Below are 17,725 nucleotides of genomic sequence, written 5' to 3' on the forward strand. Positions count from 1 at the left end.
AGTAGATAATTAGTTAATAAATTATTTTTTTATAAGGAGGATTAGAAATGCGAATATTATATCAAAATAGGGTAGAGCTCATCGAAACGAGAATTTTGACACTAATTTTGAAGAAAACGGTCCAAGAATGGACCGAAAGGACCGAACCGGTCGAACCGGGCCCAAACCGGGCCCGTGGGCCCAACCAGCCCAACACGTTTAAGTGAATTGTGGTTTCTTCCTCCCCATTTCAGCAAATGATACGCTGAAGCCATAGCAGGGGAGAGAAGAGAAAACTTTCCCTAACCTTACGTTACTTTCCAACGCACGTAACTCCTCCGTTCGAGCTCCGATCGCCGCACCGTTTGCGGCCACGCGTCCACCGCGTCGAGCTCTACATTTCTACCGGAACAATTTCACTGGTAACTTGTTTAATCACTCTCAGCCCTCTTTTCTCCCAATTTTCGAATTTTAAGTGGGAATGTTGAATTTCTTTGATTTCTGATGTTTTAGGATCCAATTAGCTTGAGAGAAACGTTCACTCTTGCTTATGTGAAGCTTGGGTAAGGTGAGGATATGATAATTCTATTTTAATTTCATTAAATTTGAGCTTTGAGTATTAAATTGGGTATACATGTATTATGAATGTGTATTAGGTTGAAAATAAATAATTGGAGCTTGAAATTGTGAATACTGGAACTTGGAGGAAGCGGATTAGTTGAGTTTTGAGGGGCTGTTTTGGTTTTGAATAAATAGCTTTGGTCGTTACGTGGAAATCGGCTAAGGTATGGTTTAGGTTTCTTGCATTTAATATATAATGTTCTGTGAAAACTTAGGCTAGATGACCATAGGATAAGTTGGAATGCAGGTGTATGCTTAATGTTTAGTAATTTATCGATGAATATATATATTTGGTTGAAGTTTATTGGATAATTAGCTATTAACTAACGATTTGGTGAATTATTGATTTGAGGTATTTGTGTTAAAAGCCTAGGATTTGTGAACTATGATTCTTAGTTGAATTTTGGTTGTTGGATTTGAATATTGTATGAGTTTAATTGTTGATTTGAAGTAGATTTATTGTGGTGATTGTTATGATGATGAGGAAGGGTATGTTGAATTGAAAAGAAAGCAGGTTTGGACCCGAAAAGGGTGGCAAAGTCCGAGTTTTAGAGGAGATGCTGCCGAAATTTTATAAAAAATTAGAGATTTTATTTAGATGATTATTTAAAAGAGATTTAGATTTAAAGGTTATATGGTTTGATTTTGAGTTATTAAGATAGTGAGTATGTTTTAAGTTTGAAGTTTGATTCTTAGAAAAGGATGAATTATGTTTTGAATTGAAACTATTGATGGATGGAATGGGAGGTGATATAATGAAGGATAAGGATTGAATATGTTTAATGTATGATGATGAATGAGATGCAATTGGGAATGATGTGGATGTTGATGAATTATAATTGAATTATTTATATGGCTTATGAATTTGAATAATCTGAGATACGAGATTCCCTGGATTAAGTGCCGTGGCTTGCCACCACGTGTACCAGGTTGAAAACTCGATACTCTGTTGACCCTACGACGTAAGTGTGACCGGGCACTACATAAATTCCCGGGAATGTTACCCCCATTGAGCAATATTGATTATTTGAGAAAAATCTATGCATAGACTCTTGGGGATGCACGTCGGGGGACAGTCTAAGGACAATTCAGACTTGTCGGGTTGGCTGGATAACCGACAGATGAGCCTCATCAGCCATAGGACAGGCATGCATCATATGCATATTACCTGAATTACTTGCTTGTGCTCTAATTGGGTGTGCCTATCTGTATTTGCCATGCTAAATGTGTATTTGTTACCTGCAGTAGTTGTAACTTTCTTGTGTTTGCCTTTATCTGTTTATTTGTCTGTGAAAATGCATGATGGAATTGGAGGTATGGAGAAATGGCAGTATAGGACTTAGATTTAAGGTTAAGTTAAGTTAGGATTAAATATTTCTAGGAAACCACCTTTTATGGCTTCTGTTTAATACTTTAAGCTCTACAATCTGAGTGTCGGCGTTCTAGGATTGCCTCTGGCATTCCCAGGACCTTATATATTATGTGTGTGGCACCTTTACCATACTGAGAACCTCCGGTTCTCATTCCATACTATGTTGTTAATTTTCAGATGCAGGTCGAGAGGCATCTCGTTAGGCGTCTGGACTCTTGAAGCGGAGTGGTTACTGGGATATTTTGTTATGCTATGATGTATATATATGTACTTAGTTTTCTCTCCGCATGACTTATTCTTTTTGATCCTCTTAGAGGTTTATGGAGAGGCAGGATTGTGTATATGTACTTTTGGGTTTTGGATATGTATGTATATATATGTGTAAATATTCTCCGGCCAGTCTTGACTTCGCAGGCTGAGTTAGGAGCTTGATATTTTGTATCTTTGGCACTCTATTCCTACTTCTGTTATCTTATGTTTGACAGTTACAGTTTTCTTAGCATGCAAGTTAACTCGTTCCTTGAGCGTTGCGCTTTTATCTCGCGATTTTTATTTTCCCTATCCTTCAAGGCTCCTAGCATATTATAACTCTTCTGCTATTATATGTACTTATTTTATTTTAGAGGTCGTAATACCACATCACCTTTGTTTTACGACTTAAGCGTAAAGCTTTGTGTGGTAGGGTGTTACAATTATGGTATCAGAGCAGTTCGTTCTTATAGAGCCTGAAAGACGGACTGATTGTGCTTCTGTGCATTCTCTGTATATGTGTTTATGTGCTATTAGGATATCTGATTGATATATATGGCATAAACGTTTGTGAGCATGCATTTGGAACTTAAAGCATTAGACCTGCGATATTGAGACTGATCAACTTAATATCACTTGTTTGGTGTGTATAGGGACCAGATGTCGACTCGCGGACGCGGTCGCGGGCGAGGTAGAGGTAGGACAGGCACCGTTACTCCTGTACCCACAGGGACTGATCCAGTAGACTTTATGGCTGCCTTGGGAAATATGGCTGCAGCTATGCAGGCGACAGCTGAGGCACTGGGTAATCAAATAAATCAGGGTAATCATGGGAACAATAATGATGAGGACGGTCCTATGACACTTGCTACATTTCTGAAAGTTCGCCCTCCGACTTTTAGGGGAACCTCAAATCCAACTGATGCAGATAATTGGATTCAGGCTATGGAAAGGGCGTTACAGGCACAACAGGTTCCTGAAGAGCAATGGATTGAATTTGGGACTTATCAGTTGCAAGGTGAAGCTCAGTATTGGTGGCAGGGAACACGACGTATCCTGCAGCCTGATGGTGCTGCGATTCCTTGGGAGGTTTTTCGGACAGAGTTCTATAAGAAATACTTTCCTAATTCAGCTAGAAATGCCAAGGAACTTGAATTAATGCAGTTAAAGCAGGGACAAATGACTGTTGCTGAGTATACCAGCAAATTTGAGGAGTTATGTCGCTTTTCTCGTATCTGTCAAGGTGCGCCTGAAGATTTTGCTGAATGGAAGTGTATTAAATATGAGGGAGGTCTTCGGAGCGATATTCTGAGCTTCGTTGCCCCAATGGAGATCAGGGTATTTTCTGAATTGGTGAATAAGAGTAGGGTGGCTGAGGATTGTGTGAAGAAGGCGGCAGCAGAGAAAGGGAGTTTGAGGATTCCTTTTCAGAGGCCTTCAGGGAGGAACTTTGCTCCGAGAGGTAGGAATTTCAAACATGGAGGCTTTGTTTCACAGCAGACTCAGGGTCAAGGTAATTACAGAAGGCCGAATACCAATGCTAGTCAAGGAAAAAGGTTTGGGAAGCAGCCACAGCAAGATCTGAATTGTCAAAAGTGCGGAAAGTATCATCCTGGAGTTCCGTGCAGACTAGGACTTGGAGTGTGCTATTCCTGTGGACAGCCCGGGCATATAGCCAGTAATTGCCCTGAGAAGAAGAAGTATGAGACTGGTAGGGTGCAACAGCCGGGGAGAGTATACACCACTTCTACCATTGGTGCTGAGAGATCTGAGACACTGATTAGAGGTAATTGTGAAATGGCTGGTAAAATCTTAAATGCTTTATTTGATTCAGGAGCAAGTCATTCATTTATTGCATTTGAAAAGGCCCATGAATTAGGATTGAGAATGGTGGTTCTAGGTTATGATTTGAAAGTATATAATGCTACTCATGAAGCTATGGTGACTAGGATAGAATGTCCACAAGTTCCTTTTCGAGTGCAACAGCGTGAATTTGTGCATGATTTGATTTGTTTGCCTATGACTGGTCTTGATCTCATTTTGGGATTGGATTGGTTATCCAAGAATCATGTTTTGCTTGATTGTTCTGAGAAGTCAGTACAGTTTATGCCAGAAGGGTCAGAAGCACCGGTTGTGGTGAATAGTTACTATTTGAACTCTATGATAGTAAACTGTTCTGGAACCGAATGTCAGGGTATTATGTTATTAACTGCGGGAGTATCAGGTGATGATCAGAGTTTAGAGCAAATTCCGGTTGTATGTGAATTTCCAGATGTGTTTCCGGATGATATTAATGAATTCCCACCTAACCGAGAGGTTGAATTTGCAATTGAGTTGGTACCTGGATCCGGTCCAATTTCAATTACTCCTTATAGGATGTCGCCTTTAGAAATGGCTGAACTGAAAGCTCAGCTGGAAGATCTGTTGGGTAAGCATTTTATCCGACCAAGTGTTTCTCCGTGGGGAGCGCCAGTGTTACTGGTAAAGAAGAAGGATGGGAGTATGCGGCTGTGTGTCGATTATCGGCAATTGAATAAGATCACTGTGAAGAATAAATATCCGTTGCCTAGAATCGATGATCTAATGGATCAGTTACAGGGTGCCGGTGTATTTTCTAAGATTGATTTGCGATCCGGATATCATCAGATAAGGGTTAGAGACGAGGATATTCCGAAAACTGCTTTCAGAACCCGTTATGGTCATTATGAGTATACAGTGATGTCTTTCGGGTTAACTAATGCCCCGGCAGTATTTATGGATTATATGAACAGGATTTTTCGACCGTATCTGGACAAGTTTGTTATTGTCTTCATTGATGACATTCTTGTTTATTCTAAGACTGAAGAGGAACATACTGATCATTTGCGAACTGTGCTGCAAATTCTGAGAGACAGGAAGTTATATGCTAAGCTATCTAAATGTGAGTTCTGGAAGAGTGAAGTGAAGTTTCTCGGCCACGTGGTGAGTAAGCAGGGGATAGCTGTGGATCCTGCTAAGGTGGAAGCAGTGATGAATTGGGAGCGACCAACTTCAGTGACAGAGATCAGGAGTTTCTTAGGTTTGGCAGGGTATTATCGCAGATTCATTAAGGGATTTTCACAGCTCGCCTTACCTTTAACTAAGTTGACTAGGAAGGATACACCTTTTATCTGGACTCCGGAATGTGAAGAGAGTTTCCAGGCATTGAAGCACAGGTTGACTACTGCACCTGTATTGGTATTACCTGAACCAAGTGAATCGTTTGAAGTGTATTGTGATGCATCTCTGAAAGGGTTGGGGTGTGTTTTGATGCAGCACCAGAATGTTGTAGCATACGCCTCACGGCAGTTAAGGCCGCATGAGATGAACTACCCGACACATGATTTAGAACTTGCTGCTGTTGTGTTTGCTTTAAAGATTTGGAGGCACTACCTCTATGGCGTTAAGTTTCATGTTTTCTCAGACCATAAGAGTTTGAAGTATCTTTTTGAGCAGAAAGAGTTGAATATGCGTCAGAGGAGGTGGATGGAGCTTCTGAAAGATTATGATTTTGAATTGAATTATCATCCAGGAAAAGCGAATGTTGTAGCGGACGCTTTGAGTCGGAAGTCTTTATATGCAGCTTGGATGATGCTACGGGAGGAAGAGTTACTGAAGGCATTCCAAGGTTTGAATTTGGGAATTAGAGAAGAATTTGGAATTTTGTGTTTGAGTCAGTTACAGATTTCAAGTGATTTTAAATCAGAACTTCTGAAGGCTCATCAAGATAGTGAAGCGTTACGTAAGGTATTACCAGTAGTTGAACAGGGAAAACAGTGGAGAATGTCAGAAGGTCATGATGGTTTATGGAGGTTCAAGAACCGGATTATTGTGCCTGATGTTGGAGACCTACGACAAAGTATCTTGAAGGAAGCTCACAAGAGCAGGTTTTCAATTCACCCAGGGAGCACTAAAATGTATCAAGATCTGAAAGCGATGTTCTGGTGGCCAGGTATGAAGAATCATGTGGCATTGTATGTATCTAAATGTTTAACGTGTCAGAAGGTTAAGATTGAGCATCAGAGACCATCAGGGACCCTTCAGCCTTTGGAGATTCCACAATGGAAATGGGAGAGTATTGCAATGGATTTTGTGATAGGTTTGCCTAGAACCCGATCTGGTTGTGACGCTATTTGGGTGGTTGTAGATCGACTAACAAAATCAGCTCACTTTCTTCCTATCCGAATAAGTTGCACAATGGAGGAATTGGCTCGAATGTATATCAAAGAGATTGTCAGGTTACATGGTGTGCCCTCTACTATTATATCTGATAGAGATCCCCGTTTTACATCAAGGTTCTGGGGAGCTTTTCAGCGTGCATTTGGGACTCAGTTAAGCTTGAGTACTGCATATCACCCTCAGACAGATGGTCAGTCAGAAAGAACTATTCAGACCTTGGAAGATATGCTAAGAGCTTGTGTTTTGGACCAACCGGCGAGCTGGGACCGGTATATGCCATTAGTAGAGTTTGCTTATAATAATAGCTATCATGCGAGCATCGGAATGGCTCCATATGAGGCTCTGTATGGCAGGAAATGTCAATCTCCATTGTGTTGGTATGAAACTGGAGAAAGGAGTTTATTAGGGCCTGAGATGATAGCCGAAACGACTGAGCAGATAAAGAAGATTCGTAGTCGAATGCTTATAGCCCAAAGCCGCCAAAAGAGCTATGCTGACCAGAGGCGAAAGCCTTTGGAGTTCGAAGAAGGAGAACATGTCTTTTTGAAAGTTACACCAACTACTGGAGTGGGAAGAGCTATTAAGACTAAGAAACTGAATCCCCGTTATATTGGACCGTTTGAGATCCTGAAGAGAATTGGGCCAGTGGCTTATAGAATTGCCTTACCGCCGTATCTTTCGAATTTGCACGATGTGTTCCATGTGTCACAGCTTCGGAAGTATAATCCTGACGCAAGTCATGTTCTAGAACCAGAACCAATCCAAGTGAGAGAAGATCTAACACTCCCAGTAATTCCGGTGAGGATTGATGCCACCAGTGTTAAACGATTACGAGGAAGGGAAGTATCATTGGTAAAAGTAGCTTGGAGACGAGCTGGTATCGAGGAACATACCTGGGAACTCGAATCAGATATGCGAAAGGACTATCCACATCTCTTTTCAGGTAACTATATTTGAATTTTGAGGGCAAAATTCTTTATTAGGTGGGTAGAATGTAAACCCCGGTTAAATTAGTAGATAATTAGTTAATAAATTATTTTTTTATAAGGAGGATTAGAAATGCGAATATTATATCAAAATAGGGTAGAGCTCATCGAAACGAGAATTTTGACACTAATTTTGAAGAAAACGGTCCAAGAATGGACCGAAAGGACCGAACCGGTCGAACCGGGCCCAAACCGGGCCCGTGGGCCCAACCAGCCCAACACGTTTAAGTGAATTGTGGTTTCTTCCTCCCCATTTCAGCAAATGATACGCTGAAGCCATAGCAGGGGAGAGAAGAGAAAACTTTCCCTAACCTTACGTTACTTTCCAACGCACGTAACTCCTCCGTTCGAGCTCCGATCGCCGCACCGTTTGCGGCCACGCGTCCACCGCGTCGAGCTCTACATTTCTACCGGAACAATTTCACTGGTAACTTGTTTAATCACTCTCAGCCCTCTTTTCTCCCAATTTTCGAATTTTAAGTGGGAATGTTGAATTTCTTTGATTTCTGATGTTTTAGGATCCAATTAGCTTGAGAGAAACGTTCACTCTTGCTTATGTGAAGCTTGGGTAAGGTGAGGATATGATAATTCTATTTTAATTTCATTAAATTTGAGCTTTGAGTATTAAATTGGGTATACATGTATTATGAATGTGTATTAGGTTGAAAATAAATAATTGGAGCTTGAAATTGTGAATACTGGAACTTGGAGGAAGCGGATTAGTTGAGTTTTGAGGGGCTGTTTTGGTTTTGAATAAATAGCTTTGGTCGTTACGTGGAAATCGGCTAAGGTATGGTTTAGGTTTCTTGCATTTAATATATAATGTTCTGTGAAAACTTAGGCTAGATGACCATAGGATAAGTTGGAATGCAGGTGTATGCTTAATGTTTAGTAATTTATCGATGAATATATATATTTGGTTGAAGTTTATTGGATAATTAGCTATTAACTAACGATTTGGTGAATTATTGATTTGAGGTATTTGTGTTAAAAGCCTAGGATTTGTGAACTATGATTCTTAGTTGAATTTTGGTTGTTGGATTTGAATATTGTATGAGTTTAATTGTTGATTTGAAGTAGATTTATTGTGGTGATTGTTATGATGATGAGGAAGGGTATGTTGAATTGAAAAGAAAGCAGGTTTGGACCCGAAAAGGGTGGCAAAGTCCGAGTTTTAGAGGAGATGCTGCCGAAATTTTATAAAAAATTAGAGATTTTATTTAGATGATTATTTAAAAGAGATTTAGATTTAAAGGTTATATGGTTTGATTTTGAGTTATTAAGATAGTGAGTATGTTTTAAGTTTGAAGTTTGATTCTTAGAAAAGGATGAATTATGTTTTGAATTGAAACTATTGATGGATGGAATGGGAGGTGATATAATGAAGGATAAGGATTGAATATGTTTAATGTATGATGATGAATGAGATGCAATTGGGAATGATGTGGATGTTGATGAATTATAATTGAATTATTTATATGGCTTATGAATTTGAATAATCTGAGATACGAGATTCCCTGGATTAAGTGCCGTGGCTTGCCACCACGTGTACCAGGTTGAAAACTCGATACTCTGTTGACCCTACGACGTAAGTGTGACCGGGCACTACATAAATTCCCGGGAATGTTACCCCCATTGAGCAATATTGATTATTTGAGAAAAATCTATGCATAGACTCTTGGGGATGCACGTCGGGGGACAGTCTAAGGACAATTCAGACTTGTCGGGTTGGCTGGATAACCGACAGATGAGCCTCATCAGCCATAGGACAGGCATGCATCATATGCATATTACCTGAATTACTTGCTTGTGCTCTAATTGGGTGTGCCTATCTGTATTTGCCATGCTAAATGTGTATTTGTTACCTGCAGTAGTTGTAACTTTCTTGTGTTTGCCTTTATCTGTTTATTTGTCTGTGAAAATGCATGATGGAATTGGAGGTATGGAGGAATGGCAGTATAGGACTTAGATTTAAGGTTAAGTTAAGTTAGGATTAAATATTTCTAGGAAACCACCTTTTATGGCTTCTGTTTAATACTTTAAGCTCTACAATCTGAGTGTCGGCGTTCTAGGATTGCCTCTGGCATTCCCAGGACCTTATATATTATGTGTGTGGCACCTTTACCATACTGAGAACCTCCGGTTCTCATTCCATACTATGTTGTTAATTTTCAGATGCAGGTCGAGAGGCATCTCGTTAGGCGTCTGGACTCTTGAAGCGGAGTGGTTACTGGGATATTTTGTTATGCTATGATGTATATATATGTACTTAGTTTTCTCTCCGCATGACTTATTCTTTTTGATCCTCTTAGAGGTTTATGGAGAGGCAGGATTGTGTATATGTACTTTTGGGTTTTGGATATGTATGTATATATATGTGTAAATATTCTCCGGCCAGTCTTGACTTCGCAGGCTGAGTTAGGAGCTTGATATTTTGTATCTTTGGCACTCTATTCCTACTTCTGTTATCTTATGTTTGACAGTTACAGTTTTCTTAGCATGCAAGTTAACTCGTTCCTTGAGCGTTGCGCTTTTATCTCGCGATTTTTATTTTCCCTATCCTTCAAGGCTCCTAGCATATTATAACTCTTCTGCTATTATATGTACTTATTTTATTTTAGAGGTCGTAATACCACATCACCTTTGTTTTACGACTTAAGCGTAAAGCTTTGTGTGGTAGGGTGTTACATATATGGTGTAGTAGGATTGCAACTTGTGGCTGTTTTGCCTTTTGTTGAACGGTTTCGAGTACTGTATTTGGTAATGATATTTTGGGTTCCTAGTATATAGCTCGGTTTGAAAATGAGTTATGTTGTTTAAGGAAATTTGATATTTTGATAAGTTATAAATTAAGGGTGTCCGCGGATCGGATCAGATTGGATATGGCCAAAATTTCGATCCGATCCGCACTACAATCATCAGATCGGATCAGATCCAATATCCGCAGTTTTTAAGGTTGGATCCGATCCGATCCGATCCGCACATTTGCGGATCGGATCAGATCGGATATCGGATATATCCGCAAAACACAAAAATATTTTTAAAAGCTTATTTTTATTAAAAAATATCAATAAAATTTATTTTTTCTATTCTTTTAAATATATTTACTCTTAAAATAATATTAAACATACTTTTCTTGAATAATAAATTAAAATAATTTAACATATATGATAATTATTAGTTAAAATAAAACATAAAAAGAATATTTTACTTATTTATTTCTTTATTTTGCGGATACGCGGATATGCGGATCGGATATGCGGATACCAACACAAAATCCGCAATCCGATCCGATTAGTGTGTGGATCCGATCCGATCCGATCCGAAAGCCTTGCGGATCGGATCCATATCCGCAATTTTCGGATCGGATTCGGATAAACATCGCGGATATGCGGATCGGATCCGATCCATGGACACCCATAGTTATAATGGTATGTCGTTATTGAAAAACGATTGCATGTGTATATTGAAGGTGGCGGAAGCTACCCTTTGTCTGATTAAATTGTCAATAAGGAGAGATGAGGCTCTAATATAGGGCTTGTGTTTAAATGAGCCTTTAAGATTTCACGTAAATAATTTGGTGATTGCTCGTGTTTGTTTGCATTTCTCTGAGTATTATGCTTGGGATGCGCATGTTGATTTCCGAGTATGAAGCTCGGAATAATTTTTGAATGTTCATGTATGGCAATGGCCAATGTAAAAATGTCTTGATTTGTAATACAAGGTACATCGGCATGAAGATTTGTGGCGTCCGGCCTCGTTAAAACCCTCTCCGAGTAAAACCCATGTGTTTTGGGAGAAAACCTTCAGAGGGGAAAAAGAGTACCATCATTCGCGAACTTGCAAACTACATCATGACTGATATTCCCTTAGGGAGGAGACGTTCCATGTTCCCGGAAGTTGATCTCCTTTAAGGGTTTCTAGTTTGTAAGCTCCCTTTCCGAGGTTTTGAAGAACTCGGAAAGGTCCTTCCTAATTTGCTGCTAATTTGCCATGTGTTGGAGGTTTCCGAGCTTCTTCTATTCGTCTGAGTACGAGGTCTCCATTGTTGAAAGACCTGTGAACTACTCTTTTGTTGTGTCTTCGCTCTAGGTATTGTTTTCTGGCTCGCTGCTTTATGGCGGAAATGTCTCTTTCTTCCTCTACAAGATCCAACTCGGCTGTACGAGCTTGTAGGTTATTCGATTGATTATAGAGCTCGGTCCTTAGTGTTGGGACGCTGACCTCTACTGGGATAAGTGCTTCTACGCCATATACCAGCTTGAAAGGAGATTCTCCCGTGGCAGATTGAATGCTGGTATTGTAACTCCATAGAATTTCTGGGATGAGGTCGGCCCATTCTCCTTTAGCTTCGCCGAGCTTTTTCTTTAACCCCTGCAAGATAATTTTGTTAGCTGATTCAACTTGTCTGTTAGTTTGCGGGTGCTCTACTGAGCTGAAGTGATGTTTGATGTTAAAATTTGTTAGAAAAGCAGCGAGCTTATGATCTGTAAATTGTCTCCCGTTATCCGAGATTATCTCTCTTGGGATACCGAATCTGCATATGATATTTTTTCATAAAAAAGATCGCACTTTTTCTGCTGTTATATGCGCTAGCGGTTGTGCTTCTATCCACTTAGAGAAACAGTCTATTGACACTAAGAGGAACTTTACCTGGCCTGGCGCTTTCGGGAAAGGTCCAAGGATGTCTAATCCCCACCTATCGAAAGGCCAGCTTACCTCTATGGTATGGAGTTCCTCGGCCGGGGTCTCCGAGAGGGTGGCATGCTTTTGACAATTATCACATGCCTTGACTTTTGAGATGCAGTCCTGTTTTATCGTCGGCCAGTAGTATCCTATTCGCAGAGTCTTTGCTGCTAATGCTCGGCCGCCGATATGGTTGCCGCAGACTCCTTCGTGTGTTTCAGCCATGACATCCTTAGCCTCCTCGTTGCTGATGCATTTTAGAAGTGGTTGGGAGTGTCCTCGTCTGTATAGAGTGTTTCCGAGTTTTGTGTAAAAACTTGCTCTCCTTTGGAAGAGCGGTAAGTTCGGTTCATCATCTGGTACTGCCCTAGTGGTGATGTAATTGAGGAAAGGTGTTTGCCAATCTGGGACCTCTATGATACTCAGAATTGTATCCTGCTCGAAACTCGGTTTGTCAAGTGTTAGCTGGGACAGTGCCGATGTGTTTTCGGCTTGCCGAGTTGTGGCTAACTTAGATAACACATCGGCCCTGGTGTTTTGTTCTCGATTTACATGGATAATGTCAAATTTGTTAAATTTTGAAATTAGATCCTTTGTTATGAGCCAATATTTTTCTAACAAAGGATCTTTTACCTGGAATTCGCCCTTTATTTGATGTACCACTAATGAAGAGTCGCAGTAGGCTGTTAATTGAGGTATTTGTAGTTGTAGGGCGAGCTTCAGTCCAGCGAGTAGGGCCTCATATTCCGCCTGATTGTTGCTTGCGTTGAAGCGGAACTGCAGTGACTGCTCGGCCACCACTTTGTCTCCTTCCTTCAGTAGTATCCCTGCTCCACTGCCTTCTTTGTTTGACGCTCCATCCACATGTATGCTCCAACTGACCTCTGTATTTTGTGTGTCATTAGTCATCTCCGATATAAAGTCGGCTAGCACCTGTGACTTCAGTGTTTTTCTTGGTTCGTACTGAATATCAAACTCGGAGAGCTTGATCGCCCATTTTATTAATCTGCCGGCGAGCTCGGGTCTGGTTAATATCTGCCTTAGCGGTTGGTCTGTTCGTACTATGATTATGTGGCCCTGGAAGTAGTGCTGCAGTCTTCTTGCCGTGGTGATTAGTGCTAGTGCCAATTGTTCTATCTTCGGGTACCTTGTTTCTGTTGGTTGTAGCACCCTACTGATGAAGTATACTGGGTTTTGATTTCTTCCTGTTTCTGTTACTAATACCGAGCTTATGGCATGGTTAGATACTGATAGGTATAAACACAATGGCTTACCTGTCTCTGGTCTTTGGAGGATTGGTGGTGATGTTAGGAGCTGTTTGAGTTCGGTAAAGGAGTTCTCACATTCGTCTGTCCAGGTGAACTTCTTGCCTTTAGAGAATGTCTGGAAAAAATGATAAGATCGGTTTGCCACTGCAGGTAGGAAGCGTGATAAGGCAGCTATTCGTCCTGCTAGTTGCTGGACTTCTTTTACCGTCTTTGGGCTTGTCATGTTCAGTACGACTTTGCATTTTTCTGGGTTGGCTTCGATGCCTCAAGACGTTTACATGAACCCAAGGAACTTCCCTCCTTGTACTCCGAATGCACATTTGTCCGGATTGAGTCTCATGTTATATGCTCGGAGTTGTTTGAAGATTTCTACTAAGTCGTCACAGTGTGACCCCTGCATAGGTGTTTTTGCTACCATATCGTCTACATAGACCTCCATATTGCGGCCTATTTGCTGTTGGAATACTTTGTCCATTAGCCTTTGATATGTCGCACCTGCATTCTTTAGGCCAAAGGGCATTACCTTGTAACAAAAGTTTCCATGTTCTGTTATAAAAGCTGTTTTGCTTTGGTCTTCTGGGTGCATTAGAATCTGGTTATAACCAGAGTATGCATCCATAAAACTCAAAGCTTTGAAACCAGAGGCGTTATCAACTAATTTATCAATGCAAGGCAATGGATATGCATCTTTGGGGCAAGCTTTGTTTAAGTTTGTAAAGTCGACGCACATGCGCCATTTACCTGAGTTCTTCCTTACCATTACCACGTTGGATAACCATGTGGTGAAGCGAATTTCTCTGATGAAACCTGCGTTGAGGAGCTTCTGGGTTTCTTCGAGTGCTGCTTGTTTTTTCTCCTCTCTGAGGTTCCTTTTCTTCTGTGCAACTGGTCGAACTGTTTTATCAATTGCTAACTTGTGGCAGATGACTTCTGGGTTTATGCCAGGCATGTCGTCTGGTGTCCACGCGAAAAGGTCGACGTTTTTACGCAGTATGTGTATGAGTCTTGCTCGGTCTTCCCCCTCTAATGCTTCTCCGATATATGTGTATTGTTTGTCATCTGCTGTTAGTGTTATTTGTTGAAGGTTGTCCATCAGCCGAGGTCTTTTGCCGAGATCTTCCCTTGGGTCTAGGTCAGCTAGTGTCGCTGTGTTGGCAGAAGTGTGGATTGCTTGAACCTGGGGCCGAGCTTCTTGTTTTGTTTGGATTACTTTTAGGCTAGCGTTGTAGCACTGCCGAGCTTCTTGATGATCGGCATATACCGTAGCTATCTTGTTTCCCTGCACTGGAAACTTTACACACAGGTGTAATGTGGATACTACCGCTCTGAATATATTCAGGGCGGGTCTCCCAATTATAATATTGTAAGGGCTATAGCAGTTTACTATTAGGTATTGAATATCAATTGACTTTGACATAGGGATTTCTCCCATTGTGGTCTTTAGCCATATGTGTCCCATGATGGGGACTCTCTCTCCGGAGAACCCAATTAGCTCTCCCGAGGAGGGCTGTATCAGTTTTTCTGATAATTTCATTTTTGTAAAAGTGGAATAAAATAAAACATCAGCACTACTACCTGGGTCGAGCAACGTTTTTCTTACCAATAGTTCTCCGACCTAGATGGAAATTACCACGGGGTCGTCGAGGTTAGGGCTTGCCGATCTGAAGTCTGCTTGGTTGAAGGATATTGTGACGCCTGGGTCTTTGTCCTTCTTTGGCTGTATGGTTCCCTCGATTGCTAGCATCGTTCTGTAGCTTCACTTCCTGGCCGAGCTTGTTTCTCCTCCGCCTGCGAATCCCCCTGATATGTGGCTAATGACTCCTCTTGGTGGATCAGGAGTCGTCCTTTCTTTTTTGTTATCATCGGCCACTGCTTGCTTGTGCTCTACCCTGTCCGAGTTTCCTCTTCTGCCTTTTCGGCTCTCGATGTATTTGTCCAAGAGCCCTTGGCGTGCCAGCCTTTCCAGGAGGTCCTTCGCGACTATGCAGTCGTCCGTGGTGTGACCGAACTTCCGGTGGAAGGCACAATGTTTTGTCCTATCCACGAATCTTTGATCCTGGTAGTTTCCTGCTCGAGCCGGTGGCTTTATGATTTTGGCGTTGAGAATTTTTCTGATGATGTTTTCTCTTCTGGTATTGAATCTGGTGTATGTGTTGTATTTTGATGTGGGCTTGGAAGGTCTCTTAGTGTCTCTGCTGCCTGGTGATCTGAAAGTTTTTTCTTCATCTCTCCGATGTGGTTGTTTATCTGATTTTTGGGCTTCTCGGAGTTCTTCGATCTCCATTTGACCTGCCGCCCTTTCTCGGAATTCCTCTAGCATCTTTGGCTTTGTTATGGCAATGGTCTCCCGGAATTTTCCGGGCCTAAGGCCGGCCTTGAGGGCGTGCAGGTGAACGGCCGGGTCTAAGTCCTGGATATCCATAGTGGCGTCAGCGAATCTGGTCATGTAGTCCTTCAGGCTCTCGTGCTGACCTTGCTTGATGGTGTCGAGGTAGTCCGATCCATGTACGTAGATTCTTGACGCGGCAAAATAATCAATGAATGATCTGGCGAGATCTTCAAAGGAGGAAATTGAACCTGCAGAAAGTTTAGAAAACCAGAGTAATGCAGCACCGTCGAGGTAGGTAGGGAATGCTCGGTAGAGGACGGGCTCATTGTTAGGGCCGTTGAAGAACATCATTGATTGGAACTTCTTCACGTGGGCTCGGGGATCGCCGAATCCCTTGTATGGCTCTAGTGCGGTGGGCAGCGTAAAGTTTTTCGGCATCTGGTAATTTGTGATCTCCTCGGAGAAGGGGTTGTCGAGAGTGAGCTTCTCCTTTGGCGGAACAATGTTTAAAGGGTCTGTAGCGCCTTGAGCCGAGCCTTTGGAGCTTTCTCCATTGTTCTGTGTTGACGGCTCGGCTATTCTTCGTACTTCTGCCTGAAGCTCGGCGATTCGAGCCAGGAGGTCGTCCTGTGAGAGTTGTGGACTTTCCTTGTCAGCCATGTTCGAGGATCAGGAATCCTGCAAAACAGAGTAGAAGACTAGACAAAGGAAAAAAGTGGGGTTAGATGTATTCCGGCCCCACGGTGGGCGCCAAGTGGTTCGTTCGAACACTAGGGAGGCCGAGCTTAAGCACTTTCGAGTGAGTCGCCACCGAGGAGGAAGAGCTTTACGTCGGCCGAAGTCAAACACCGCGGCGAAAATATCTGCACAAGATACTCCGACGCTCAAGTTAGTAATGATTCTCAGTGAGTGAGTTAAAGTAAAGAGTAGAAGATTGAGAGTGATAGAACCTGACCCTTAACCGAGGATATTGGCTCGGTTTTATAGGAGTTGTTTTTACCCGTTAGTGGATAAGTCCTAGTTTCTAGGTTGGTTACATTATTCTGTTTTGGTGCTATAAACTAATTGAGCACGTTTCTTATTTTCAACTGGGTGATGCCGTTTCAGTCCTGCTCTCCTTCCGAGCTTTTTGGGCGATTGATACGGGACCGAACTTTTTGGCTCACGTGCCGAGCTTATTGCGCAACCGAGGATAAGGGTGACGTATCAAAAACAAAAAAAAAAAATCTGTGTATAGTTAAAAAAATAATGATATAAAAACAGTATTTATTATAAAGAGTACACACGTAGCGAAATTGAAAGATATTAACAACAATTATTTCCATCTTCTCATGTCAAATAAGCATGTGTAACTCAGTAAAAGGCACATACAGATTCATTACTTGACTTATATGTATTCTTAACAATTGTATCAGGTGTCTATCAAAATTAGTTATTAATATAAAATATATATTAAAATACAAAATATACATTAAAATTAAATTAAATAATATATATTTATATACATGTACATAATGACTAATTTTAATGATTGATTTTAATGTATATATAATATTTTTTAATTCTTAAATATTATTTGCTACTGTTGTCAAATCAAACACGACAATAAAAAATCATCAAATATCCTACTTATGTTAGAAATTCTTAAAATTCTTTAATTTCAAGACCATCTATGTTAAATCATTAAAAAATACTTAAATGCAGAAGTATACATGAATTTATATGTATGATTGAAAGAGTTTGTTTTTTTTTATTTTCCTCAACTAAAGCCTTATATATCCCTAATAGGGTTGAATCACAATGTAATAATGACTTATTTAATTTAGAATTTATGACAATAAATAAAATCACAGTTATATAAATCATTTAATGTAAAATAGCTTAATTTGCGATTATAATTAATATATATGTTGCCAATAAATATATTAGGAAATAATAATTTTCTAACAATCTTCTACTTAATTGAGCTATACACATATATTTTTCTGAGATAATCACATCTTATAAATTTTGAAAAATGTTATTTGTACACTAAAAT

At 40.7% G+C, this 17,725-nt stretch overlaps 3 protein-coding genes and 1 long non-coding RNA gene across 4 annotated transcripts; 2 read left to right on the plus strand and 2 right to left on the minus strand.

The window, feature by feature from the left end:
• Positions 1 to 256: 256 nt before the first annotated feature.
• LOC140181967 (uncharacterized) lies at positions 257 to 3,010 on the plus strand. The gene is made up of 4 exons (XR_011877678.1): positions 257 to 401; positions 493 to 547; positions 636 to 764; positions 2,875 to 3,010. It is a non-coding gene; the product is annotated as an uncharacterized lncRNA (long non-coding RNA).
• Positions 3,011 to 3,253: 243 nt separating this feature from the next.
• Positions 3,254 to 9,940, plus strand: LOC140181968 (uncharacterized). Its single transcript, XM_072227805.1, has 2 exons — positions 3,254 to 4,007; positions 9,580 to 9,940. The coding sequence occupies exons 1-2, from the start codon at positions 3,380 to 3,382 to the stop codon at positions 9,603 to 9,605; spliced, it is 654 nt and encodes a 217-aa protein (XP_072083906.1). The 5' UTR covers positions 3,254 to 3,379; the 3' UTR covers positions 9,606 to 9,940.
• Positions 9,941 to 13,632: 3,692 nt separating this feature from the next.
• On the minus strand, positions 13,633 to 15,102 carry LOC140182185 (uncharacterized). The gene is made up of 3 exons (XM_072228317.1): positions 14,989 to 15,102; positions 14,116 to 14,865; positions 13,633 to 13,950 (listed from the first exon to the last, which is right to left on the minus strand). The coding sequence occupies exons 1-3, from the start codon at positions 15,100 to 15,102 to the stop codon at positions 13,633 to 13,635; spliced, it is 1,182 nt and encodes a 393-aa protein (XP_072084418.1).
• A 12-nt stretch (positions 15,103 to 15,114) lies between these two features.
• LOC112778060 (uncharacterized) lies at positions 15,115 to 16,347 on the minus strand. The gene has a single exon (XM_025822428.1). It carries the CDS (start codon positions 16,345 to 16,347, stop codon positions 15,115 to 15,117), a length of 1,233 nt encoding a protein of 410 aa, XP_025678213.1.
• Positions 16,348 to 17,725: the final 1,378 nt, after the last annotated feature.

This window comes from Arachis hypogaea, chromosome 19, assembly GCF_003086295.3.
Source record: "Arachis hypogaea cultivar Tifrunner chromosome 19, arahy.Tifrunner.gnm2.J5K5, whole genome shotgun sequence".
NCBI classification, from domain to species: Eukaryota; Viridiplantae; Streptophyta; class Magnoliopsida; order Fabales; family Fabaceae; genus Arachis; species Arachis hypogaea.

What these genes read in the sequence shown, in the direction of transcription:
- LOC140181968 (XM_072227805.1), top strand. Translation starts at nt 3,380, where the DNA reads ATGCAGTTAAAGCAGGGACAAATGACTGTTGCTGAGTATACCAGCAAA. An exon ending in ATCTGAGACACTGATTAGAG is followed by an intron (nt 4,008 to 9,579) that starts GTAATTGTGAAA and finishes GTTAATTTTCAG; the next exon opens with ATGCAGGTCGAGAGGCATCT.
- LOC140182185 (XM_072228317.1), bottom strand. Translation starts at nt 15,102, where the DNA reads ATGCTAGCAATCGAGGGAACCATACAGCCAAAGAAGGACAAAGACCCA. An exon ending in CTAACCTCGACGACCCCGTG is followed by an intron (nt 14,866 to 14,988) that starts GTAATTTCCATC and finishes AAACTGATACAG; the next exon opens with CCCTCCTCGGGAGAGCTAAT. An exon ending in GGTTATCCAACGTGGTAATG is followed by an intron (nt 13,951 to 14,115) that starts GTAAGGAAGAAC and finishes GGTTATAACCAG; the next exon opens with ATTCTAATGCACCCAGAAGA.
- LOC112778060 (XM_025822428.1), bottom strand. Translation starts at nt 16,347, where the DNA reads ATGGCTGACAAGGAAAGTCCACAACTCTCACAGGACGACCTCCTGGCT.